Raw genomic sequence first — 21,254 nt, 5'->3', positions numbered from 1 at the left:
TAATACAGCGTCAAATTACTTGTGTGCCAACAGGAGCAACCTTAAATTATATGGAGCTATACACCTCCTAATCCCTTCCTGGAAGTAATGCGTACACACTCATACCCCCACACCCACACACATGGGCATATGAGGGAGAGTTGATTGATTTAAGCCTTGATTACACAAACCATAAACTAGTTTCAAATCAGAATGGAAGATCAAATGAAAGCAATATTAGGAAAAAAGAGGAATCTGAGGGCAGGCTCACCTTCAGAAGAAAGGAAAAACAGTTTAAATTGCCAAAAAGAAAACCAAATCCATAACCATTAGCTGGTCTTTCCTTACACTCTGGAGTCTGATAAACCAAGTGTCCCTCTGAGGAACGTATATTCAAACAGAAACTGGCTAGGTCGCAGAGAGACCAAAAAATGATAAGTTAGTGCAGTCTGTGATTGGTTTCACGTCACCTAACCTATCTTGGTTTTCATGGTGCCCACTGAGGATCTCCTCTGTACCTTACTCCAAGCATCCTGGGGACTCAGAATCCTCCAGCACCCAGGAGAACCACCCCCTCCCATCCACAACAGAGCTGAGAAATGCCCTTGAGTTAATCAACATACTTAAAAAATTATTTATTTTTATGTGTACGGGTGTCTTGCCTGCAAGTATGTTTTTGTACCACGCGTGTGCCTGGTGCCCATGGAGGTCAGAAGAGGGCATCGGACTCCCTGGGACTGGAGTTACAGTTGGTTGTGAGCTGCCATATGGGGGCTGGGAATCGAACCTAGGTCCTCTAAAGAGCAGCCCATGTTCCTGACCATGGAACCATCTCGCTAGCCCCTCAATACACTCTTATCGATTTCAACCGTACTTCTAGGGCAGCTTTCTGCATATTAGCACCTCCTTTTCAGATGTTTCACATCTGCCTTTTCATTCCTCAGGTGTGTGTTCTATGGTGTTGGTTTCCGTGCTCCTGTGACGTCACATTTGTTAGCTTGATCCTGCCCATGATGTGGAAGGCACACACTGCTTTACCAAGCACCGGTATTGGGAGGGATGAGCGACACTGAGCACATGCTGTCTGAAACACCTTAGTCCCCTCACCTCTTCCACAAACCTACCTAACCTCAGTATTTGTGGGACTTTCTTGATACTAATAAGATGTGTGGAAAAATGATTAGCATACCTGGTGTGGGCTCTTACTTTAACTGTGCAAAGGTGTGTTATATTTGTTTTTGCTGAATTTGCTTAATTATGAAAAGAGGTGTTACTGTTTCACCTTGTCTGCCTAAGGCATCTGATCTGTCTAATAAAAAGCTGAGCAGCCAGTAGCTAGGCAGGAGAGGGATAGGTGGGGCTGGTGGGAGAGAGAATAACTAGGAGAAGGAAGAATGAGAGGAGGAGGAGGAGGAATGAGGGAGACACCCATGGCCAGAAGCCAGGCAGCCACAGCCAGTAGACACGAGAAGCCGTGGAAGTAAGATACACAGAAGGAAGAAAGAAAAGAGCCCTGAGGCAAAAGGTAGATAATTTAAAGGCTAATTTAAGTTAAAAGGGCTAGCCAGAAGCAAGCCCAAGCTAGGCTGAGCATTCATAACTAATAAGAAGTCTCTGTGTCATGATTTGGGAGCTGGTTGGTAGCCCAGAAGAAAAAGCCTGGTATCCACACCTAACATCAATGGAAGCCTACTATGTGCCAATTTTAAAAACCTGTGTGTAATCAGTAACCAAGTACATGATTTTACCTGTTTTACAGACAAGGAAATAGCATCAAACATCTCAACAGCTTCACACACTCATCAGATATTTATCAAGGAACCTTCACTGTGCAAGAAGTGTACTGCTGAAGCCATGAGCTAGCAACTGGCAGAGCCAGGCTCCAGACACGAGTTTGATGGCATGTCCTGGCCACAACAGCAGTGGTACCAACTACTGTGGGGACACAATCTCAGTAAGAACAATTTGGATAGCCCCTTACGCATATTAAAAATATCCTTGTTCCCCAAATTTCCTTGGATTAACCTTCAGTAAGGACAACAGCCACAAGCTGGATGCTGGGGAATGGAACCTGGGTTCTCTGAAAGAACAGCATGTGGTCTGAAACACTGAGCCATCTCTCCAGCCCTGTGAGGGGAAACCTATTTATGAGAGCTTGGGCCTCGCTACTGCTGTTGAACTCCACTAGTATAGCCCGGTGTTCAAGACTACCTGCAGAAGTGAGTTCTGTCCAAATGCATCAAGTGGGAACCCTCAACAATACTGAATTCCTACCAGCAACTACTAACCTAGACTTAAGTTTTAAAGGATGAGCACACAAATATAACTGATGCTTGCCAAGCTACAGATGCTCAACAATGATCCCACATTCCTACTAATCCCCCAAGGATAGTACATTCACCAAACAGAAAAAAAACAAAACATTCAAAACACCACAAATGTGCTGGGGATGTCTTTTTGTATGCTGTGAATGTGTTGCTCTGACTGACTGATGATAAATAAAACGCTGATTGGCCAGTAGCCAGGCAGGAAGTATAGTACAGGTGGGATAATCAGAGAGGAGAATTCTGGGAAGTAGAAGGCTGAATCAGGAGAGGCTGCCAGCCGCTGCCATGAGAAGCAAGATGTAAAGTACCAGTAAGCCACAAGCCATGTGGCAACTTATAGATGAATAGAAATGGTTAATTCAGGATAATAAGAACTAGATAGCAAGAAGCCTGCCATGGCCATATAGTCTATAAGTAATATAAGTCTCCTTGTGTTTACTTGGGTCTGAGCGGCTGCAGGCCCGTGTGGGGCTGGAGAAAACTCCAGCTACACAAATGTATCAGTGGGTAACTGAGAAGATAGGGTATCAGACACAAAGATGAGCCATCACTGTGAAAGAAGAAATGGGAACACATCCAATATTATACACAGGTACAGAAGCACCACCTGCGTACATGTGATAAGGACTATCTCTTCCTGAGGACAGACAGAATTCATGGGATGAGAAGGTATTTCAAACTGCATGGTGATGAGAGTGCAGCATGCCCCAGATCTAGGACACAGTTTCTCTGTGCCAGAGAAAATGAGAGCATCAGCTGGACAGATCTGAAAAGCAACACTATCAATTATACCAAGAAACTGTAAAAAGAAACATGGAATATACTACGATAAGCTGGAAGAAGGAACAAAAACACAATCATTGAAATAAAAAAAAATGCCAAGATGAACTTGAAAAGACAAGATTTTAAATACTAGCAAGGGAAAGGGGTCAGGGGAGACAGGTTATCACATCAGAAATGAAAATGATCCCTAGAGCTCAGAAAGAGTGTCTACTTAGGGTTTCTATTGCTGCAATGAAACACCACGACTAAAGAGTAAACTGGGGAGGAAAGGGTTCATTTGGCTTCCACTTCCACACTGCTGTGCATCACTGAAGGAAGTCAGGACAGGAACTCAAACAGGACAGGATCCCGGAGGCAGGAGCTGATACAGAGGCCATGGAGGGAGCTGCTTACTGGCTTGTTCCATATGGCTTGCTCAGTGTACTTTCTTACAGAACCCAGGATCACCAGCCCAGGGATGGCACAACCTAAAAGGGGCTGGGCCCTTCCACATTGATCACTAATTGAGAAAACATCTTACAGCAGGATCTCATGAAGGCATTTCCTCAACTGAGGCTCCCTCCTCTCTGGTGACTCTAGCTTGTGTCAAGTTGACACACAAAACCAGCCAATACAAAGAGAGAGAAAAAAAGAAAATATCATAAACAACTTGAGGCCAGTAGACCTGAAAATTGAATAAAAAACACAAATGCCACGAAGTCACTACTTACCTAAACATACTAAAAAATTATCAAGTTAAAACAGTCTTCTATAGTTTACAGAAATTGGACCTATAGTAAAATACCTTGAAAGAAATCTTCAGATTCAGATGAATTTTACTAGCAAATTCTTCCAACTTTAGGGAACAAGTAATGACTTATCCATTTTTCATTTTTATTTATTTATTTTTTTAAGACAGACTCTCATTGGGAAGCTCTGGCTGGCTTGAAACGCAGACATCCACCTGCCTCTGCCTCCCAAGTGCTGTGTCTAAGGTGTGCACCACCACATCCAGATTTATTTTTATTCTGGTGTGTGTGTGTGTGTGTGTGTGTGTGTAGTGTCAACAGACACCAGAGGGAAGCATCAGATCCCCCAGAACTGGAGTAACAAGAGGCTGTGAGGCAAATGATGTGGGTTCCAGGAACCAAATTCAGGCCCTCTGCAGGAACGGAAAGTGTTCTTAGCCACTGAGGCAGCTCTCCAGCCCACCTACCATTCTTTATAAGACAGTGTAACTTTTTCATAAAAACAGAACAAAATAAAGAAACCTACAGACTAACTCAGCTATTAAACAGACACAAAAATTCTTGGAGAGGACCCAGTGTTCAATTCCTAGCACTCACATGGTAGCTCAAACCATCTGACATTTGACACACTCTTCTGACCTCCCTGGGAATCAAACATGCACATGATACACAGACAAGCAAAATGCTCATACACAAAAAATAAAAATCTAAGAAAATTTTAAAGGTAAAAAAGAAAAGATTTAAGTGCTTAAAAAACATCCCAATTAAAAAAAAAAAAAAAACTGAGGAAACTGAATTCCTACCTCATACCATAAACAAGAACAATAAAACAATCCCAAATGAACCAAGCTGTAACCTATATAGTGAGTTCAAGGCCAGCCTGGTACATGAGGCCTTGTCTCAAAAGTCAAGACACAACAAAACCATCTCAGCTCTATGACCTTGAAGTAGCCAGATATTTTTAAACCATACATCAAAATCAATACTAAGTAAAAGACTGAGAAGTCGGATTATATAAAAATTAAGAGCAAACACACCCACCCACACATACACACCACAAAAGCATCATTAAGTGAAAAGGGCAAGCCACATAATGGGAAAAGACACTTACCCTGAATTTATCTGACAAATCAACGAGAAAGTGGACAGTCCAACTAAAAATGGACAATCTTGGGAGCTGCAGAGACAAAATCACCAGTGCAAAGCACTGACTGTGCCCGCAGAGGACCCAGGTTCGGTTCCCAGCACCTACCAGGCAGTTTCACAGCTACGTGTTACTCCAGTTCCAGGGGATCCGATGCCCATTTTTGACCTCTGAGGGAACTACATGCACACACATACATACACTCCAGTAGTACACACACATAAAAAAGGACAAGACTTTAATGAGCCTCGTATAAAATTAGTAATAATCTGGGAACCCCCACATTAATATTCACTGAACAAAACACCTTCAAAGAAGAAACATCAGGTGTCAATAAAGAACGCTTTGCTGGTGCAAGAACACAGCCACCATCATTTTGGTGCTAATTCACAGTGTCTGATGACGTTGGACATCCATCCATTACATCATTCGTGATTCTACATCCCCAGGAGGGTCACACACAGCCAACACAAGTGTATGCATATGCATCGAAAGGCATAGATGAATGTTTGTAAAAGTCTAACAGTATAATAAATAGCCCCAAACTGGAGGCTGTCCTTTGTCCATAACATACCAACTGCATGTGAAATTAGAAAATATTGAACAACAAATTATCATATAACAATAGTGAGGAATGTACTATGTGCAAATCATGAGTGAATCCCACAAACCTAATATTAAGAAAAAGAAGGCAGAGGGCAGAGTATACTGAAAAGGCCACTCATGTAGTTCAAAAACACAAAATGACTCCACAGTCATATAGTAGTAGCCTGGGAGGTAACAACAGGGACAGCAAAAGAGAAACTTCGGGGTTCAGGTAATGCTCTTATTCCACTGGGCTGGAGTTGTGATAGTGTTTGCTTCAGAAAAATCAATTAAACTAGATACTAACGTTTTGTGCATTTGTCTGTGTAATTCAATAAGAAAACAATCCAAAACTCCTTAAAATTAAAAATACCTTCTGGATAAAGTGTTATATACCACAAATGTGGATGGAGGGGCCAATTAGGTATTTAATTTAGTCAAGTAATCTTCTTTTGTTGTTTCTGTTTTTGTTTTTTGAGTCAGGGTTTCTCTGTGTAATTTTGGAGCCTGTCTTGGATCTCGCTCTGTAGACCAGGCTGGCCTTGAACTCACAGAGATCCGCCTGGCTCTGCCTACCAAGTGCTGGGATTAAAGGCATGCACTACCACTGCCTGGCTTCAAGTAATCTTTAATTAAATATAATTCTAACCCAAATCCTCTTTTATTGGATACTGGACAGGCCAATTTTAAAGCTTAGTAGACAGAGTAGGTAAATTTTTTTTTTGTAAATGAATTTTAAAAAGGCAGTTATAAAAATAGTAACTGAGAGGCCTGGTCTTAAGATATAAATGTGTTATAAACTAAGAATGTGATAAACTAACCTGGGTGGTGGCCCACGCCTTTGATCCCAGCACTGAGGAGGCAGAGGCAGGATGATCTCTGTGAGTTCAAGGCCAGCCTGGTCTACAGAGTGAGTTCCAAGATAGCCAGGGACACACAGAGACCCTGGTTTGAAAAACAAACAAACAAACAACAAACAAAAAAATTTCAAAAACCAAACGTGATAAACTGTCACTTATTAGTAAAGAAACAGTGTTTGGTGTGTAAATACACACTGGGCACACAATAAAGACTCAAATTCTTACTCGAGGACAAAGGATGGGCCCGTCAGGCAACAGTTTATTCCAATTAACTGGTTGTCAAGTCAGAAAAAAAATAAATAAATTGATTCATATTTAACCACACACACACACACACACACACACACACACACACACACACACACACACATTTCTAAATGGTTCCTTTTTTTTTTTTAAAAAAAAAAAAAAGCTGTTTTCCCAAAGGAGATGATTTGCATAATTTGGGGAGTGAGCAGTACAGCCTTTGTCCAAGTGACACAACCCATAAGCTACATAAACAGCAGCAGATCAGACATCATCACTGGGGGAATCTTAAAAGCCAGTAAGTCCAACTGTTAAAAAAAAAAAAAATCCCAGCACTCGGGAGGCAGAGCCAGGCGGATCTCTGTGAGTTCGAGGCCAGCCTGGTCTACAAAGCAAGTTCCAGGAAAGGCGCAAAACTACACAGAGAAACCCTGTCTTGAAAAACCAAAAAAAAAAAAAAAAAAAAAAAGAGTTATGGGGACCTAGGAAACGCTGCTAGAAATCTATGAAGAAAAGATAACTCACTAGAAAACGGTCTCAGAATGACAGACAATTATTCACAGAAGAAACACAAATACTGAAATACATTAATAATAGTCAGACACTAAGATGAAAACGAGATGGATTTCACTTTAAAAAAGCCTCCATCTAAACAGAGGCAGAGTATGGGGAAGAAGCTTCGTTCTTGGCCAATGTTCCATGATGTCTGCACTCATACTTTTGTTGAGCCATTCTAGCTAGTGTAGAAATAAGTAGGCAATGATAAAGATGTCTACAAAAAACTCCTTAGTGGAGGAAAGATTAAATAATGCATATGTATAGGCTATCATTAAAAGCTGTGCTACCTTTTACAAGAGTATGGAAACAGGTCCACAATGTATTAAGTAAAAAAGGAAAATTGAAGATGTGTAGTCTGATGCCATTTTAACAAGAAAATAAAACTTAAATTGTCTATTTATAACTTCATTTTGAAAGTCCTAAAGGATACATATCATGTTAGTTATTTGTTCCATAGTATTTTCAGTCCCGTATTAAGTATGAATATATTATTTTTGTACATTGTAAAACTCATTAGGAATCATGTAGGAAAGAGTAAACTTCTTTTTCATGTGATCTAAGACTTTCTTTTCAAAACCAGGGATTTTATCAGAAATACAAAAATGTATGCATAAGGAGTTAATGCAAATTTATAAAAGTTAAAAAAAAAGAATACAACTAATTAAGGTACTTTAAAACAGACCTTGGCACGTTTGTTCAAAGCAGTAAGAACTTATTTAAAAATATTAAGGTCCACACCTCCAATCTCAGCACTTGGGAGGCATTGGAAGGCAAAGTTCTGAGTTCAAGGCCAGACCGATGGACATAGCAAGTTTCAAGTCATCCATGCCTGCAAAATGAGACCCCAAATCTCAACCTATCTCCCTCCCTCTGCTGCCCCATTCTAGGGACCCAACAGTAGGCTCAGTACCTTAAAGTAGGTGCTTTCTCACTGATCTACAATCTCCAGCCCTGATGGTTCATGGGCGCAACACCCACATCCCAAGTAAGACTACGAGAAAGTCTTATCTGCGTAGCAGTTTCTAAGAGTCATCTTTCCAGCATCCTACCTATTCCTGCCTGCTCCTTACTTGCAATGGCTGTTCATCGATATACCAGTCGGAAAGCACCAGAATGTTCAATAAAGTGAATGCTGGTTTCACTTCCACTTAAAATAAGTTTGCTCTGAATGCTTGCCATTTTCAATGTTTGCTTTAAAAACTTTTAACCAACATTATTTTGTACATATTAACCATTTTAGTTAAATAAAATCCTTTTTAAAATTATTATGAATTTTTAAATAGAAACAATTTTATGACTTGTACCCGAGTCAACCTGAATCCTAATATTCTTTCCCCATAAGCAAAGTTAAGAATCATCATAAATATACAACTTGTAAACATATTTAAAAATGGGCTTCGTGTTTCTTGAAATACTATGAAAACACAGGCATAACACTTACAGTTAGTCCATCCACACTGCTGTTACAATGAAACAGCCATCTCCATCTGGAACATTCAGCCGAGAAGACTGGTGAGTTATTCATATATGAAGTAGGTTTACATTTCAGCAAAATGGTTGTGAGTATTCATACAATTTCCAGGTATTTTTTAAAGCTTTACTTTATTCTTAATTTATTTATTTTTTATTATTTTATTTATTTATTAGTCACAGTGCTTGGAGTGGTGTATGTGCACAGGTGTCCTCAGACGCTCGGGGTGTCAAATCCCCTGGCACGAAGTTATGAGCCACCTGACATGGATGCTCGGAACTGACCATAGGTCCTCCATTAGGGCACTGCATATGCTTAACTGCTGAGCTGTCTCTCTAGAGCCTAAGGCTTTTTACTATTAGATCATTTTAGCAACCCAACAAAGATGCCTGAGGTTAATCATCAAGGAATCAGTTTTGCTTTGTTCAAAGAACCATGTCAAATATGCCAAATGTGATAAATAACACATAGAGAACACCATCTGACTAAAAGCACTTTTCCGAAAATAAAGAAAACTAGGACCTGACATATATTTAAGAAAAAAAATGTTTTGTTTTTCGAGACAGGGTTTCTCTGAGTAACCCTGGCTGTCCTAAAACTTGCTTTATAGATCAAGGCTGGCCTCGAACTCACAGAGATCAACCTGCCTTTGCCTCCTGAGTGCTGGGATTAAAGGCATGTGTCACCATACCTAGCTTTAAAGTATGTATTTTTTTAAAAAATGTGTGTGGGTGCTTTACCTGCATATGTCTGTGTACCATGTATGTGCCTGGTGCCTGCAAAGGCTGGAAGGGGGGTCAGATCCCCTGGGACTGGAGTTAAAGGCAGTTATGAGCCATGTGGGTGCTGGGAAACAAACCCAGGTCCTTTGGCAGCCTGAGCTGTTAACTTCTGATCATCTCTCCAGCCTGCCTCTATGTATTAGAGCAGCATAACTGTATTTATTTGGAAAGCATTGACTCCCTCTGTGAAGTAAAGGGAAAGGACTAACAGAGGTGTCCATACAGACAGCAAACAGAGATGCTCTCACACACCCACGATCCCAACACATGAGAGGTGGATTCCAGAGAATCAGTTGTTCAAGTCCACCTTCTGCTATGGAACAAATCCGAGACCAGCCTCGGCTACATACCGCCTCAAAAATGGAAGCAAACAAAAGGGGGGGGGCTGCTTAATAAGCAAGAGGACCTGTCAAAACCTGTTTCGGTGCTTGCATGTAACTTAAGTGTTGGAAGTCAGAGGCAAAGGGATCCCAAGGGCTCAGTGGCCAGGCAACTGAGCTAAAATGTTGGGCTCCTGGTTCACCGAGAGAGCCTGTCACAAAAGTTACAGAGACAGGCACTTGGTTTTGACCACTGGCCTCTGTACACACACACAGGCCTGCACACCCACCACAGTAAGTATGTAAATAAGTAAATCAGACAGCCCACAGCTAATTATCAGCTGCAGAGCATTCTGCTCCATAAGTGGGCCCAGGGCTACAGAAAGCCCGTGAATTAACCAGCTACAGATCCATTACTCAGGAATTTCATTACCTTACAGAGTCCTGTAAACAGCTGTGTACATACATACTTCCTTTTCCAGGGCTGTCCCCTTCAGGGTTAGACATGGAGTGCCTGGCTTTGTACACACTGTCAACATCCCAGGGGCCACTGCACGCCACCAGGCCAACAGTTTGACTTTCCCCCCAAACTGTGGCCTGCTTTTTAAATTGGAAGAGTTACAAAACCAGCTCTCTTTGCAGAAAATAATTTATTAGCTGAAAATTGGTCATCATGCCCAAACACAGAAAGGACACGGTGACAGAGCAAGCTCTAACTAGAGACACTATGGACACACACGGGCTGGGTTTATTGGACTGCTTATTTCCAAAGATCTCAAGCTGCATCAACAAACTGAAAAAACAACAACAGAAAATCTCACTACGTGAGAGCAAACGCTATACACGTGATGGACACAAAACTAGAGCTTTATTTAAAGCACAAGTGCACAGACAGTTATGAAGCAAAAACAGTGAGCTGATAAAAATGAAACATCTTAGTGTAAAAGGTCAGTGAGCAGCGAAATAAAAATGAAACCAATACCATATACTCTTAGTAACCAAACAGTCTATATTACAAACATTGACAGGCAGGAGCAGCTGACACATTATCACAGTTTTTTTTCATTTTAATCCACACTGTTCTTCTTCCTTTCCCAAGTTAGAACTGTAGCAGCTTTAAAAAGAAGTTTTCAATTATGATTTGAGTGAGGCAGACACACATGTACTTTTTTCCACGTCAATCATAGAGAAGCCAAGTGGCTAGAAAACACACAGAAAGACAACAATCTACCAACCTGGGCAAGTAAATACATCCTAAAAGGACAGCACGACCCTCTGTGGTTTCATGAAAATTTCCCCCTAAGCATATTAATTGTGGTTACAGCATTTTCAAACAGATGCCTGGTCGTCAACCACAGGGACTAAAATGATAAATCTGTTTTTTTATCCCCTAAGTCCTCAGTGATGGAAGACAAGGAACTGTATGCACACTTGCATGATTTATAACAAAACAAAGGACCTCCCTGAAGTTGACCCTAGCCTCCATTCCATGAGAGCACACCAAGTCTTCTTGTAGTGGTCAGCTGGGCCACATACTGATTCTGGTCGATTCAAGTAGGGCCAGTCATTCTCTTCACCAGCCTTCGGGTCAATGGGATTTTAATGTTTATATTACCGCACAGAGACGGAAATGATCACTCACCACGAGGCTGATCTAACAACTATATGTCCAACTTTAGCAATGAATGTTTACATGGGGAAAATAGAAACTATAAACTAAAAACCTACCAAGTATTTATACTATTTGTTCAAAAAAATTGCTCCAGACATAAAGGCCTTGGACAGAGAGATTCAAAACACAAGCTCCAAGGGTGGAAAATAAACCCGAAAATACATGTCTACCACCAACTGAGAGAGACTTCATCATAGGACCTACCATGCCAGTCTTTGGTGTCTGAAATTTCCCAGTACAGGAATCAAGAGATGCTCCAGTGTGGCTCTGGGGCTGGATGACAAGGGCTGCTCACACCACACAGAACCCAGTTTCCTCTTATTGCTTCAGCACCTCATGGAGGGCTGGACACTTACAGCACATTCTGGCAGGGAGGCTCACAGTTAAATCTGCCTTTCTCTGCCTCTCAGCCACCGTTTCTCAGCCTTCCTAATGCTGTGACCTTCTAATACAGTTCTTCATGCTGTGGGGACCCCAACCACAAAATAATTTTCATTGCTGCTTCATAACTGTAATTTTGCTACTGTTATAAACTGTAATGTAAATATCTGATATGCAGGGTATGTGACCCCTGGAAAAGGGCCACTTAACCCTCCAAAGGGGCTGCAACCCACAGGCTGAGAGCCACTGCTCTAAGCAAAGAATGACAGCGGCCTTGAGGAATTAGTTTTAATAATGTTGGAATTAAATCAGTAATTTCAGCACCCATGTGTCCAAACACAGCACCGGCTGTCACTATGCTTCTGGTAGTCACACAAAAAGCCTGTATCTACCTCAGGAGATTATCCTTTCATTAAAGGGATCTTATAATTATTATCGATTGAGCTGACAGGAGGAAACCCAGTACCACATGGGGAATTTTGGCATGTTGGTGTGAAAAGGCTCTTTAGGATGCAGCCTTCTTTGCTTAATATTTCATGATAGTTTAACCTCTGCTGTAAAAGAATAAATACTAGTATAATGATACTTTCTCCGTGCTGAATTTTGACCAAGTACAGGAGACAGAGTTAATCTGTCGTCAGAGTGTGTGTGGGACCACTGAGGCAATCGGGAAACACCAGGCACTGAACTGGACAGACAGCTATGAAAGACCTGATGGGCATACTAAATACACGCCACAGACCTAAGTAAATACTGGATACAAAAGCTGGCATTAGGAACTATAAGGTATACATTAAATCATTAATTATTCTTTTTTTGGTTCATTTTTTCTACTATTTTTAATTATATGTAAGTATGTGCAGACGTTTTGGCCTGGAGCTAGAATTACAGATACCCAATGTAGTAGCTGGGAATAGAACTCGGGTCCTCTGGAGGAGCAGTACATGCTCTCAACCACTGAGCCATCTCTCCAGCCCCGAAATTACTAGTTATTCTTGCAGATGCAATCCTAACAGTAAGCCATGCTGAGCAGCTAGCCCGCGTGTGCCTCACAGGCTCCTGCTGCTACCCCGTCAACCTAAAATATCCAGGCCAGGGAGACTGTTCGGCTCCACTGCCACTCTGCTGGACTCTCTTCTCCTGTAAAAACGCTCAGTGACACAGTACTTAAAACCAAACACACAGACTGTTTGCTTTCTGTTTTCGAAGGTGTGGGAAGGAAAGCTCTCTGGACGGCAATGGTACACAGGAAACACGTTCAGTGCTTCAGGACAACCGTGTTCCTTTTGTGAGGCCACTAAGTGCTGTCTCCAAAGACTAGACCAAGTACTTACTTTCTCAAGTCACACACACACACACACACACACACACACACACACACACACACACACACACGCAGCACAGCCTAACTCTAGGAAGTGATAGCAGCGATGGCTAACGATTCCACAGCAACGTTATCAACACTGAACGAGCATCTACAACAACATGCAAAACCCCCAAAGTCACTCAATTATCTTAGAATGCATAGAAATTGTAATGGTTTTTGGCAAGTTTCTTTCATAACAAATGCTTATAAAGCAGAAGTTTTTTTAGTTATAAATGCTATTTTTAAAGTGTAACATAATGGATTACTGGTATAAAAGTTCAGTTAGATAAAGTTAATCTGGTTGGACTAATACTAAATATGGACACCCAGTATAAATAATCAATTACAAATTAATAGTACAGTACTCTAAGGTACGTGACTTATAAAATGTAACAACACAGACACTCAACAGCCACTAAAACACTGTGTGTACAATAACTGTTAGGGTTCTACATTTCCAATGCCGTCCTAATTCTACCTACCACGAACGAGTCAACTAGGTCAAAGCATTTGTAAAGCTCCCATGGAAATCAATGCAAAACGGTAAGAATGCTAATTCCAATGTCATACCAAGTCAGACATTCCGTAAAAAGACAACTACACTGCACTTTAAAAAAATCCTAAAATTTGATATTGTCTCCACTGATTCTGATAAACACAATTTGCAAATTGTGTCTGTGAAATTTCTTATGCTTGAATTCCAGAAGAAAAGTCCAGCTAACACAGGAAACCCACTTTGCATTTCTAATCTCCCTGCTGCAGACCTGTATCACCGCCTACCACTTTTCCCTTTTTACTGCTGAATAAATTCACTTAAGAAGATCTTAATTATGTCGATAAAATTGTAATCCTTTTGACTGAAGGTATGTCTCAAACTGTCAAATAGTACAAATTGTATCTCAAACCAATAACATGGGTACCGTAGAGCTGGATTTCCAGGAGAATGCACAATGAAACAGGAATTCCCTTTGGTCCATGATCTGCAACTGGAATCCAATACTTAGAGATGTGGGTAGTTTGCCTCCCCATTTATAGTTGACAACTAACTATAAGTGGGATGAGCAGAGTGACATTTGTTAGGAAACAATTACACTAGAAGTGATTCTAACAAATTTTACAATGAAACATGGCTAAAAATCAAGATATAACCCTATACAATGAAAAGTTAGGTTTCACATTCAAACAGCCTATAACAAATGTGAGGGTTAATTCTGGGCACGGTGGTGTACACTTTGATTCCAGCACTCCAGAGGCAGAGGCAGAGGCAGGCAGATCTCTGTGAGTTCAAAGCCAACCTGGTCTACATAGTTCCAGCTAGCCAAAGCTACACCATGAGACCCAGTCTTAAAAACCCAAACAAATATACAGAGGTTTAAAATACAATTTGGAAAAGAAGAAAAACACATTTAACTCATGGTTTACTTCCACGTAGGTGGGATTTCTTTTCTAAATTCTATCAAGTTTTTCTGTAAGGACAGGAGTCAGGTGTCTGTGTACTCCTGGCTCTAATCCTAATGAGACGGGAAGACCCAGGTACTCATCTCTGTGGGGGCTGTGGAACAGAGGTAACATCAGCCCATTCAGCACAGCCAGTCTCAAAGGACAGAGGAAGTCTAGGAGCTAACTCTCCAGCAAATGTGTATGAGTGTGCACGTTCATATATTCTTTCTGAGGTATCCATCCCTTTACCTTCCTTACTATCTCCCTGAAGGAAGATATGGTTTCTGAGTCTAAATCTTGGTAATCACTGGGCGAGACAACTTCTTAGGTCCTTTCTAGGGGTGGCCTCTAAGATCACAATTCAACAAAGACAATGGCTTTATAGCAATACTCGGACCTAACTAACACTGATTCTAATTCATCATGGCTTGCACCAAAACTCAACTTAGTACACTAAAATGTCATATTTTAAAGAAACCACAATCTTCAATACCAAATCAGGCCTTTCATTCAGTTCTGGCAAACCCAACGGGTCAATTTTCAGGTAAGCTGGACCTTGAGAGATCTGTCTTCCTTTTCTCTGCTTAGAAAGGTCAAATCAGAGTTGCTGGTAGTTTACCGATACAATCCCCTTTATCTGCTATCAGTAGAAACACAGCAGTAACTGGAAGATGGTATCTACAGTGCACTTCTGGGTTCCCAGACCCGTTTGACGGGAAGGACTGCTAATTTTCATCCCAGCTCTAGCACTCTACCTTATGAAAGGACAGCCCAGCCTAACTGCTGGGCCCCAGGCTCCAGTCAAAGCCCTTTCTCAAAAAACTATCTTGTACCAGAGATTTTATCTACAGCTTGTGACTTCAGAGAGCCTACTGCAGAATTACCAGAGCACAAGTGAGTGGTGCCTGGGTAGCAGCCACAGAAAAGGACAGGACTTGGTGGGAACAGGACGTCCTTCAGGGACCAGCACTGCTTCTCCCCTCTCTGTGTGACCAGGGCAACCCGTCCGACCTTCTTCTCCCTTACAAAGAGCAGCAATGTTCATTTAAAATAATTACTAATAAAGACACCTTAGGGAAGCACCTGGGACGGGGCACACTGTACGCTCTGACAGACGACTGTCACCACACAGCCTGGCTTTCCTGTGTGTATGCACCTAAGTGAACACAGGGATAGCACACAAATGGCTTCACCGTATTACTGATTTTAGGAGAAACTCCCAGCACTGGGAGGTAGAGGCAGGCAGATCTGTTAGTCGGAGTATGGAACATTCCACATTAGCCCTAATAACCATGATAAATGCTGGCGTACACCTCTGCCACGGCGTGGAATCATTTTATAAGTTAAAATTCTAAGTAATAAAAACAGGTAGTGGTACATCCTCAGAACTGTTTAGATAAAAATACAAAATTTAAAGGTAGTCATGGACTTTGTATAATTTAATTAAAGAGGTTCTAAGTTGGCTATGCTTCTTCTAGTAAGCCATTTTTCAAAAAGTTGTTTTAATCTAAATATCACAGTGTTCCTATCTGGTTAGTTATCACAGCAAAACATAAATAAATAAAAGCAATTCACATTACTGATGGAGCTGTCTTGATGAAAATGTAGTACTTCAGGAGAGGCAGGGCAGGGGCTCCTGTCAGTTCTCACCACCACCCGCAGGGACTCAGAACTGCCTAGTTCCATCCTTAGTGGAGTGCACAGTGACAGGCTTCCTTTCTCAAAACCAACTCTGCTGCCAACATGATCGAGGATTTAAAAACTATGACGATAAAAAATGACAAGTATACCACATAAAACAGCCTTTCAAAAAGTTCCCTTACAGCGGGCTTGTCTGCCTCCAAGAGTGGGGAGGGTCTGCAGAGGAGCTGGGAGAAAGCAGCTGCGTATTTAAGTGGAGGCGATGGGGAGGTGGGTCAGAGGATTGTGTGCAATCACGAAACATCACCCAGAATTCCTTGAAACTAGACAGCCTTCAGCAAAGGAAAGACACTGTTCTCATTTCTGGCTCATACCACCCAAACCAACAACTAGCTCATAAGATGAATAGAAAAAGGCTGGGGTGAGAAGACAGACTCCTTCATCTAACCGACTTATGATTTCACCATAAAAAGAGGATAACTTGCTTCCTCTTTAGGGTGCTCAAAGGATTTAGACAATACTTGTATAGAAATATATACCTTTTCTTAATGATGCTTCTCTCAGAAGGACAAGCTCATAAAGCTACTTCTACCCACCAAGGCCCCAGGCTCACCTGCTACTTCTGCACTAAGGACCACAGCCTAGAAGAAAGGCCCCTGTGCACTTATTACATATTGATGCAAAGAGCCACTTAGCCATGGGAAAGCTCGGCTCTGTGACAATTTAGTAAAGCAAATGAAAATATTTCTCTTTTCATATCAGAAGATAATAAAGTACCACCTATCCTCCAAGCTGATGTGAGTGGTAAGGTTGACCTGAAGAATAAACAGCTCCCCAACAGGGTGCTCAACTGTGACAAACCAATGATGGTTTTCAGAGCCCTTCCATATTACTGATTGCATAGGATGGGAAGGAACCCAGCTCAGTCTTACTGTGGCTCTAATGACTAAATGTATTTGATTTTTGAAGTGTTTTAACTAATAATTTACTACAGTCTTCAAGACTTGAAAACAAAGACTGGAAAAACCACCACAAATGTTTAACCAAAATTATTCCAGCTACAGATTACCACAGACGAATGCATTTCTATTTACTGAGAAGAAACTCAAGAATGCTTTGAATTCTGCTAAGCTGGGTAACTAACTATTGTGATTTAAGATGGGTGTCAATGCTCCCTTGATCCTAAGTGCAGAGTCAAGTGCTCCCCTAGGGAAAAGAGCTGGATTGAATGCTTAGACACAGTAACAGGATCCTGCAGCTTGTTGTCTCCACCAAGGTGTCTAGATTGTTAGTGGGGCCTCCATTTTCTACCCTCTCTTTTATTCTTGATAGACAATCTAACACTTGGAAATATTTTCAAAGTTCTTGAAAGTTTAAAATTTCTTGTAAATCTGATGATCAAACTCATTTACACTGACTTAGGAAAAAAGAACACCCTACACAGGTCCAATCACACCACTAAAAACGAGCTCTGTAACAGTCTCCCCACCCTCACGGTATCAGACCTTGCATATTATTTAGAAATGAGACGTCTTCCAAAAAAGAATGGCACCTTTATTCCTCCTTCTACATGCCGTCCTGTGTCCCGCCCCCCCCCCCAAAGAAAAATTCTTTAAGCACTGGGATCTCCATATATGGTGAAAAGTGAGGTCCAGGAGCTAAAACTCTACACTAACAACACACGTAAATAACTTGACGCCGAGCTTATGATAGACACCCCTTCCATGACCTGCTCTGGCTCAGCAACATCCGGCAGGAGCAGTAAAGGTGTCTCCTCCAGATTCATAGAATTTTTAAAAATTAAAAAAATAAATCCATCTATGAAGGAGATCAAAAGTGGGATGTGAGGAGGCAAGGAGTGAGGACATGGTGAGGACTTGAATGACTCGGTTTCCTTTCTGACGGTTTTTTCGAAACGGAATTCTTTCTCTACCGTTGCCTGAGAACCACTACGGTTTTGCCAAGTCTGTAACAGCAATTACATGTAATCACCCACAAGCACACTTATTTGTCTCAAGCCTATAAATACTGTGTTAGTGGTACTAAACTATTGCCATTGGCTTATCTGTAAAAAGAAAAATAGAGATTTGCATTTTATAAAGTTAACACTGAGGGCAGGTGAAAGGCGACGAAATGCAGTATACAAGGAGAGTTTCTTGGGACACAGAAACCCAAGTGAGGTCTTGCGTAACAAGCCACCTGGTCAAGCTGTGTCTGAGGAAGAGTCGTAAGAGGAGACAATGAAATTGCCGCTGTTGGAGTGGCCCGCCACTGACTGGGCGGCCTGCTGGCTCAGGTTGTTGCAGATGAGGACCAGCTGGTTGCTCTGGGCCTCGGACAAGGTGCTGCAGCTCTGGTAGACACTGAAGTTGGTCTTCCTGCCCGGGATGTTGCCCTTCTCGCACATGGTTTTCACCATCTTGGCCAGCTTGTTCTTGCCGAGGGCCTGGCAATTGTACCAATGCAGAGCCGCCAAGTTCACGACTGGCTTGATGGACAGGTAGAAGGGGGCATCCTCATAGCGCATGGCCGGAGGCCTCCGCTGGGCGTACTCCTTATAGTCCTGCACCGGGCAAGTCTGTGGGGCGTGCTGCGTGGCATAGACTCGCGAGTCTGTCCCTCCTCTCTTGGTTTTGGCGTTCAGATCACCGGTGTCCTGACCCATCCATTCCAAATACTCGAGCCCCGTTTCTGTGACCCGCAGCCGGATGTCGCCCCATTTCAAGGTGGATCCATGGAAGCCTGTACAGTGCCCAAAGGCTTTTGTATTGTTAAGCCAGACGAGGTTGAGCAGACCCTCGGGGTTATACCGGCTCAGCAGTCCTCTCTTCCGCAATATGAGCTCGTCGGCAAAGGTGAGCTTCATGGACTTGTGTGGCTTGTTTCCTTTCCCTTTGCAGCGGAGCTCAATCTGCTTCTGTTTCAGGGCCTCCTGGGAACGCTTAAACTCCTTGTCCCTGGTGATGCTGTAGCCATAGCGGTGCTCTTTCAGGTACCGTTCCAGCCCACACTGGTAATTCGCCAAGCTGTTGGGTTCGTACTCAGACCCATCCTTCTGCCTGGCATCCACGAAGAAGGAGGCAAGGTAGGCATCTAGCTCCTTGCAAGGGATGACATAGATCTCTCTGGTTTCGGAAGGGTACTTGGAGATGAGGAACTCCCGGAAATTGCGGAGCGCGGTCTGCGTGCTCCGGATGGTTTTCTCATTCTGCTCCCTGCTGAGCTCAGCTGCTCTTTCATCCTGGTCTGCAACAAACGGGGGAGGGGAGGGACAGAGAGGGTGTTGATGAGTTCAGACAGTGCACTTGCTACTCTGAAATAAAGTTCCCTTTTATAATGAAACGGGAAGGTCGGATCAACTTTGAGAGGACAGCGATAAATAGTATTGAAAGCATTGTCGCACTATTGAAGCCAAATTCAGTTTCACAAATGTAGTGGACAAAATATGGCCCATGACGAGAGAGAACTTCTTTGTTAAAACATTAAATGCTGTTATTATTGTGTTGTGTGTGTGTGTGTGTGTGTGTGTGTGTGTGTGTGTATATGTGTGTGTGTGAGTGAGTGTAGGTGCAAATCCTTCCACCTTTCCACAGTTCCAGGGATTGAACTCAGGTCCTCGGGCTTGCACGACAAACACCTTTGTCCTCTGGAGCCACCTTGCTGGCTCTGAGTGGCTGGCACCTAGCTTAGTGAGTGAAGGCTTGTAGACAGGGTGGGAATGCAGGTAGTCTTTTGGTTGGAGGAAAAATGTGGGGCAGAAATGTGCTACCTGTCCTACGTAGCATGAAGGCATCCCCTCCCCAGCTGGTAAACTCACTTCATTTGTGAAACTGGAGGCGGCACTGGGTCCACTGACCGCACGGGCCACCTAACACATCACTGAGAGCCGATTTAGAAGGAAATAAAATGATGGCAGTTCATCTGATACTTGCTCTTCTGTAAGAATTCAGGTCAACACAACTTTTAAGTATTCTTTATGGATAGCAAAACAGTTTGTATGTCATTAAGTGATAAGAATCAACTTGGTATTTTAAAGGAAAACCAGGACTAAACTTCACAGAAACAAGAGGATAATTAAACATGAACTTTATAACTGAGGTGAAAGAAAGGGCCTATCTTGGTTCTGTTTGTTTTCTTGCTTTATTATTTACTTTCTGCCTGAAGGATTTGTAGTACAAGCTCTAGACCACCCATTAAGCAGCACTGCTCCAAGGTAGCAGGCTTCACACTGTACTATGCTTCAGACTTAAAATGCTTGGCCAACTACAGGCTACCTGCCCGCAAGCCTATGAATCTGCATTTTAGCCAGTACCTCTGTGCTCATGATGAGACTCAAAAGCATTCCCGGGTAAACAGAGTTCTAGCAGCTCAGGCCTGTAACTCCTGCTCCTTCGGAAGCCCTCAGGAGGTAGAGGTCTCAAGTTCAAAGCAGAACTTGACTCAGAAAAGTCAAGTTCTATGCCTGCCTGTGTCCTGGGTAGGAAACTCCATTTTGCCCATTTAAAAAAAGGTTTCATTTCAGTAACATTTAATTTAAACTTGAAACCTTAACATGACTAATAAAAATACTTGGTTTAAAAAACCACCTGCTCTGTATGTCAGCTGTGGTCTGGACAAGACTCAGAAACCCAACAGAAATACACAGCAGAAAACTAGTCTACCTACTGCTATGCAAAGAAGCTGGTTTTCCTAGTGATTTTAAGAGGGAAACACAGAAGTTAATTTAAAACAACAAAAAAATACAACTTAAGACTCTTGAGTATAAGGCAATAGCATTTTGTTTATTGAAAATATCTATATAGGAAAAAATTCAGATTAATTTGTAAGACTGTTCAGTTAAAGTCTTTGTAATTATTATACCCAATAATGGAAAGTTTTTAATATACTGGACTTTATTCATAGAACACACTACTTTTTTTATAGAGCATATTACCATATTATATTATTGTATATCTATAAATAACCATGTTA

General features: G+C 42.0%; 1 protein-coding gene across 8 annotated transcripts in view; it reads right to left on the bottom strand.

Moving 5' to 3' along the window:
- The window catches only part of Kiaa1958 (KIAA1958 ortholog), a 172,953-nt gene that overhangs the window by 24,069 nt on the left and 127,630 nt on the right, over positions 1-21,254 (bottom strand). For 4 of the 8 annotated variants that reach the window (XM_042271214.2, XM_076564293.1, XM_076564294.1 and 1 more), the window contains one exon: positions 10,417-19,529. The exons of 3 other annotated variants lie outside the window; for them this stretch is intronic. In XM_042271214.2, coding sequence (XP_042127148.1) covers positions 18,487-19,529 — 1,043 coding nt within the window. In that variant the 3' untranslated portion in view covers positions 10,417-18,486. Of the gene's footprint in view, positions 1-10,416; positions 19,530-21,254 lie in introns of those variants that run through there. One more of the 8 variants, XM_076564299.1, reaches the window with a different exon arrangement.

This window comes from Peromyscus maniculatus, chromosome 2 (assembly GCF_049852395.1).
Source record: "Peromyscus maniculatus bairdii isolate BWxNUB_F1_BW_parent chromosome 2, HU_Pman_BW_mat_3.1, whole genome shotgun sequence".
NCBI classification, from domain to species: Eukaryota; Metazoa; Chordata; class Mammalia; order Rodentia; family Cricetidae; genus Peromyscus; species Peromyscus maniculatus.
This window is presented reverse-complemented; position numbering and strand designations above follow the sequence as displayed.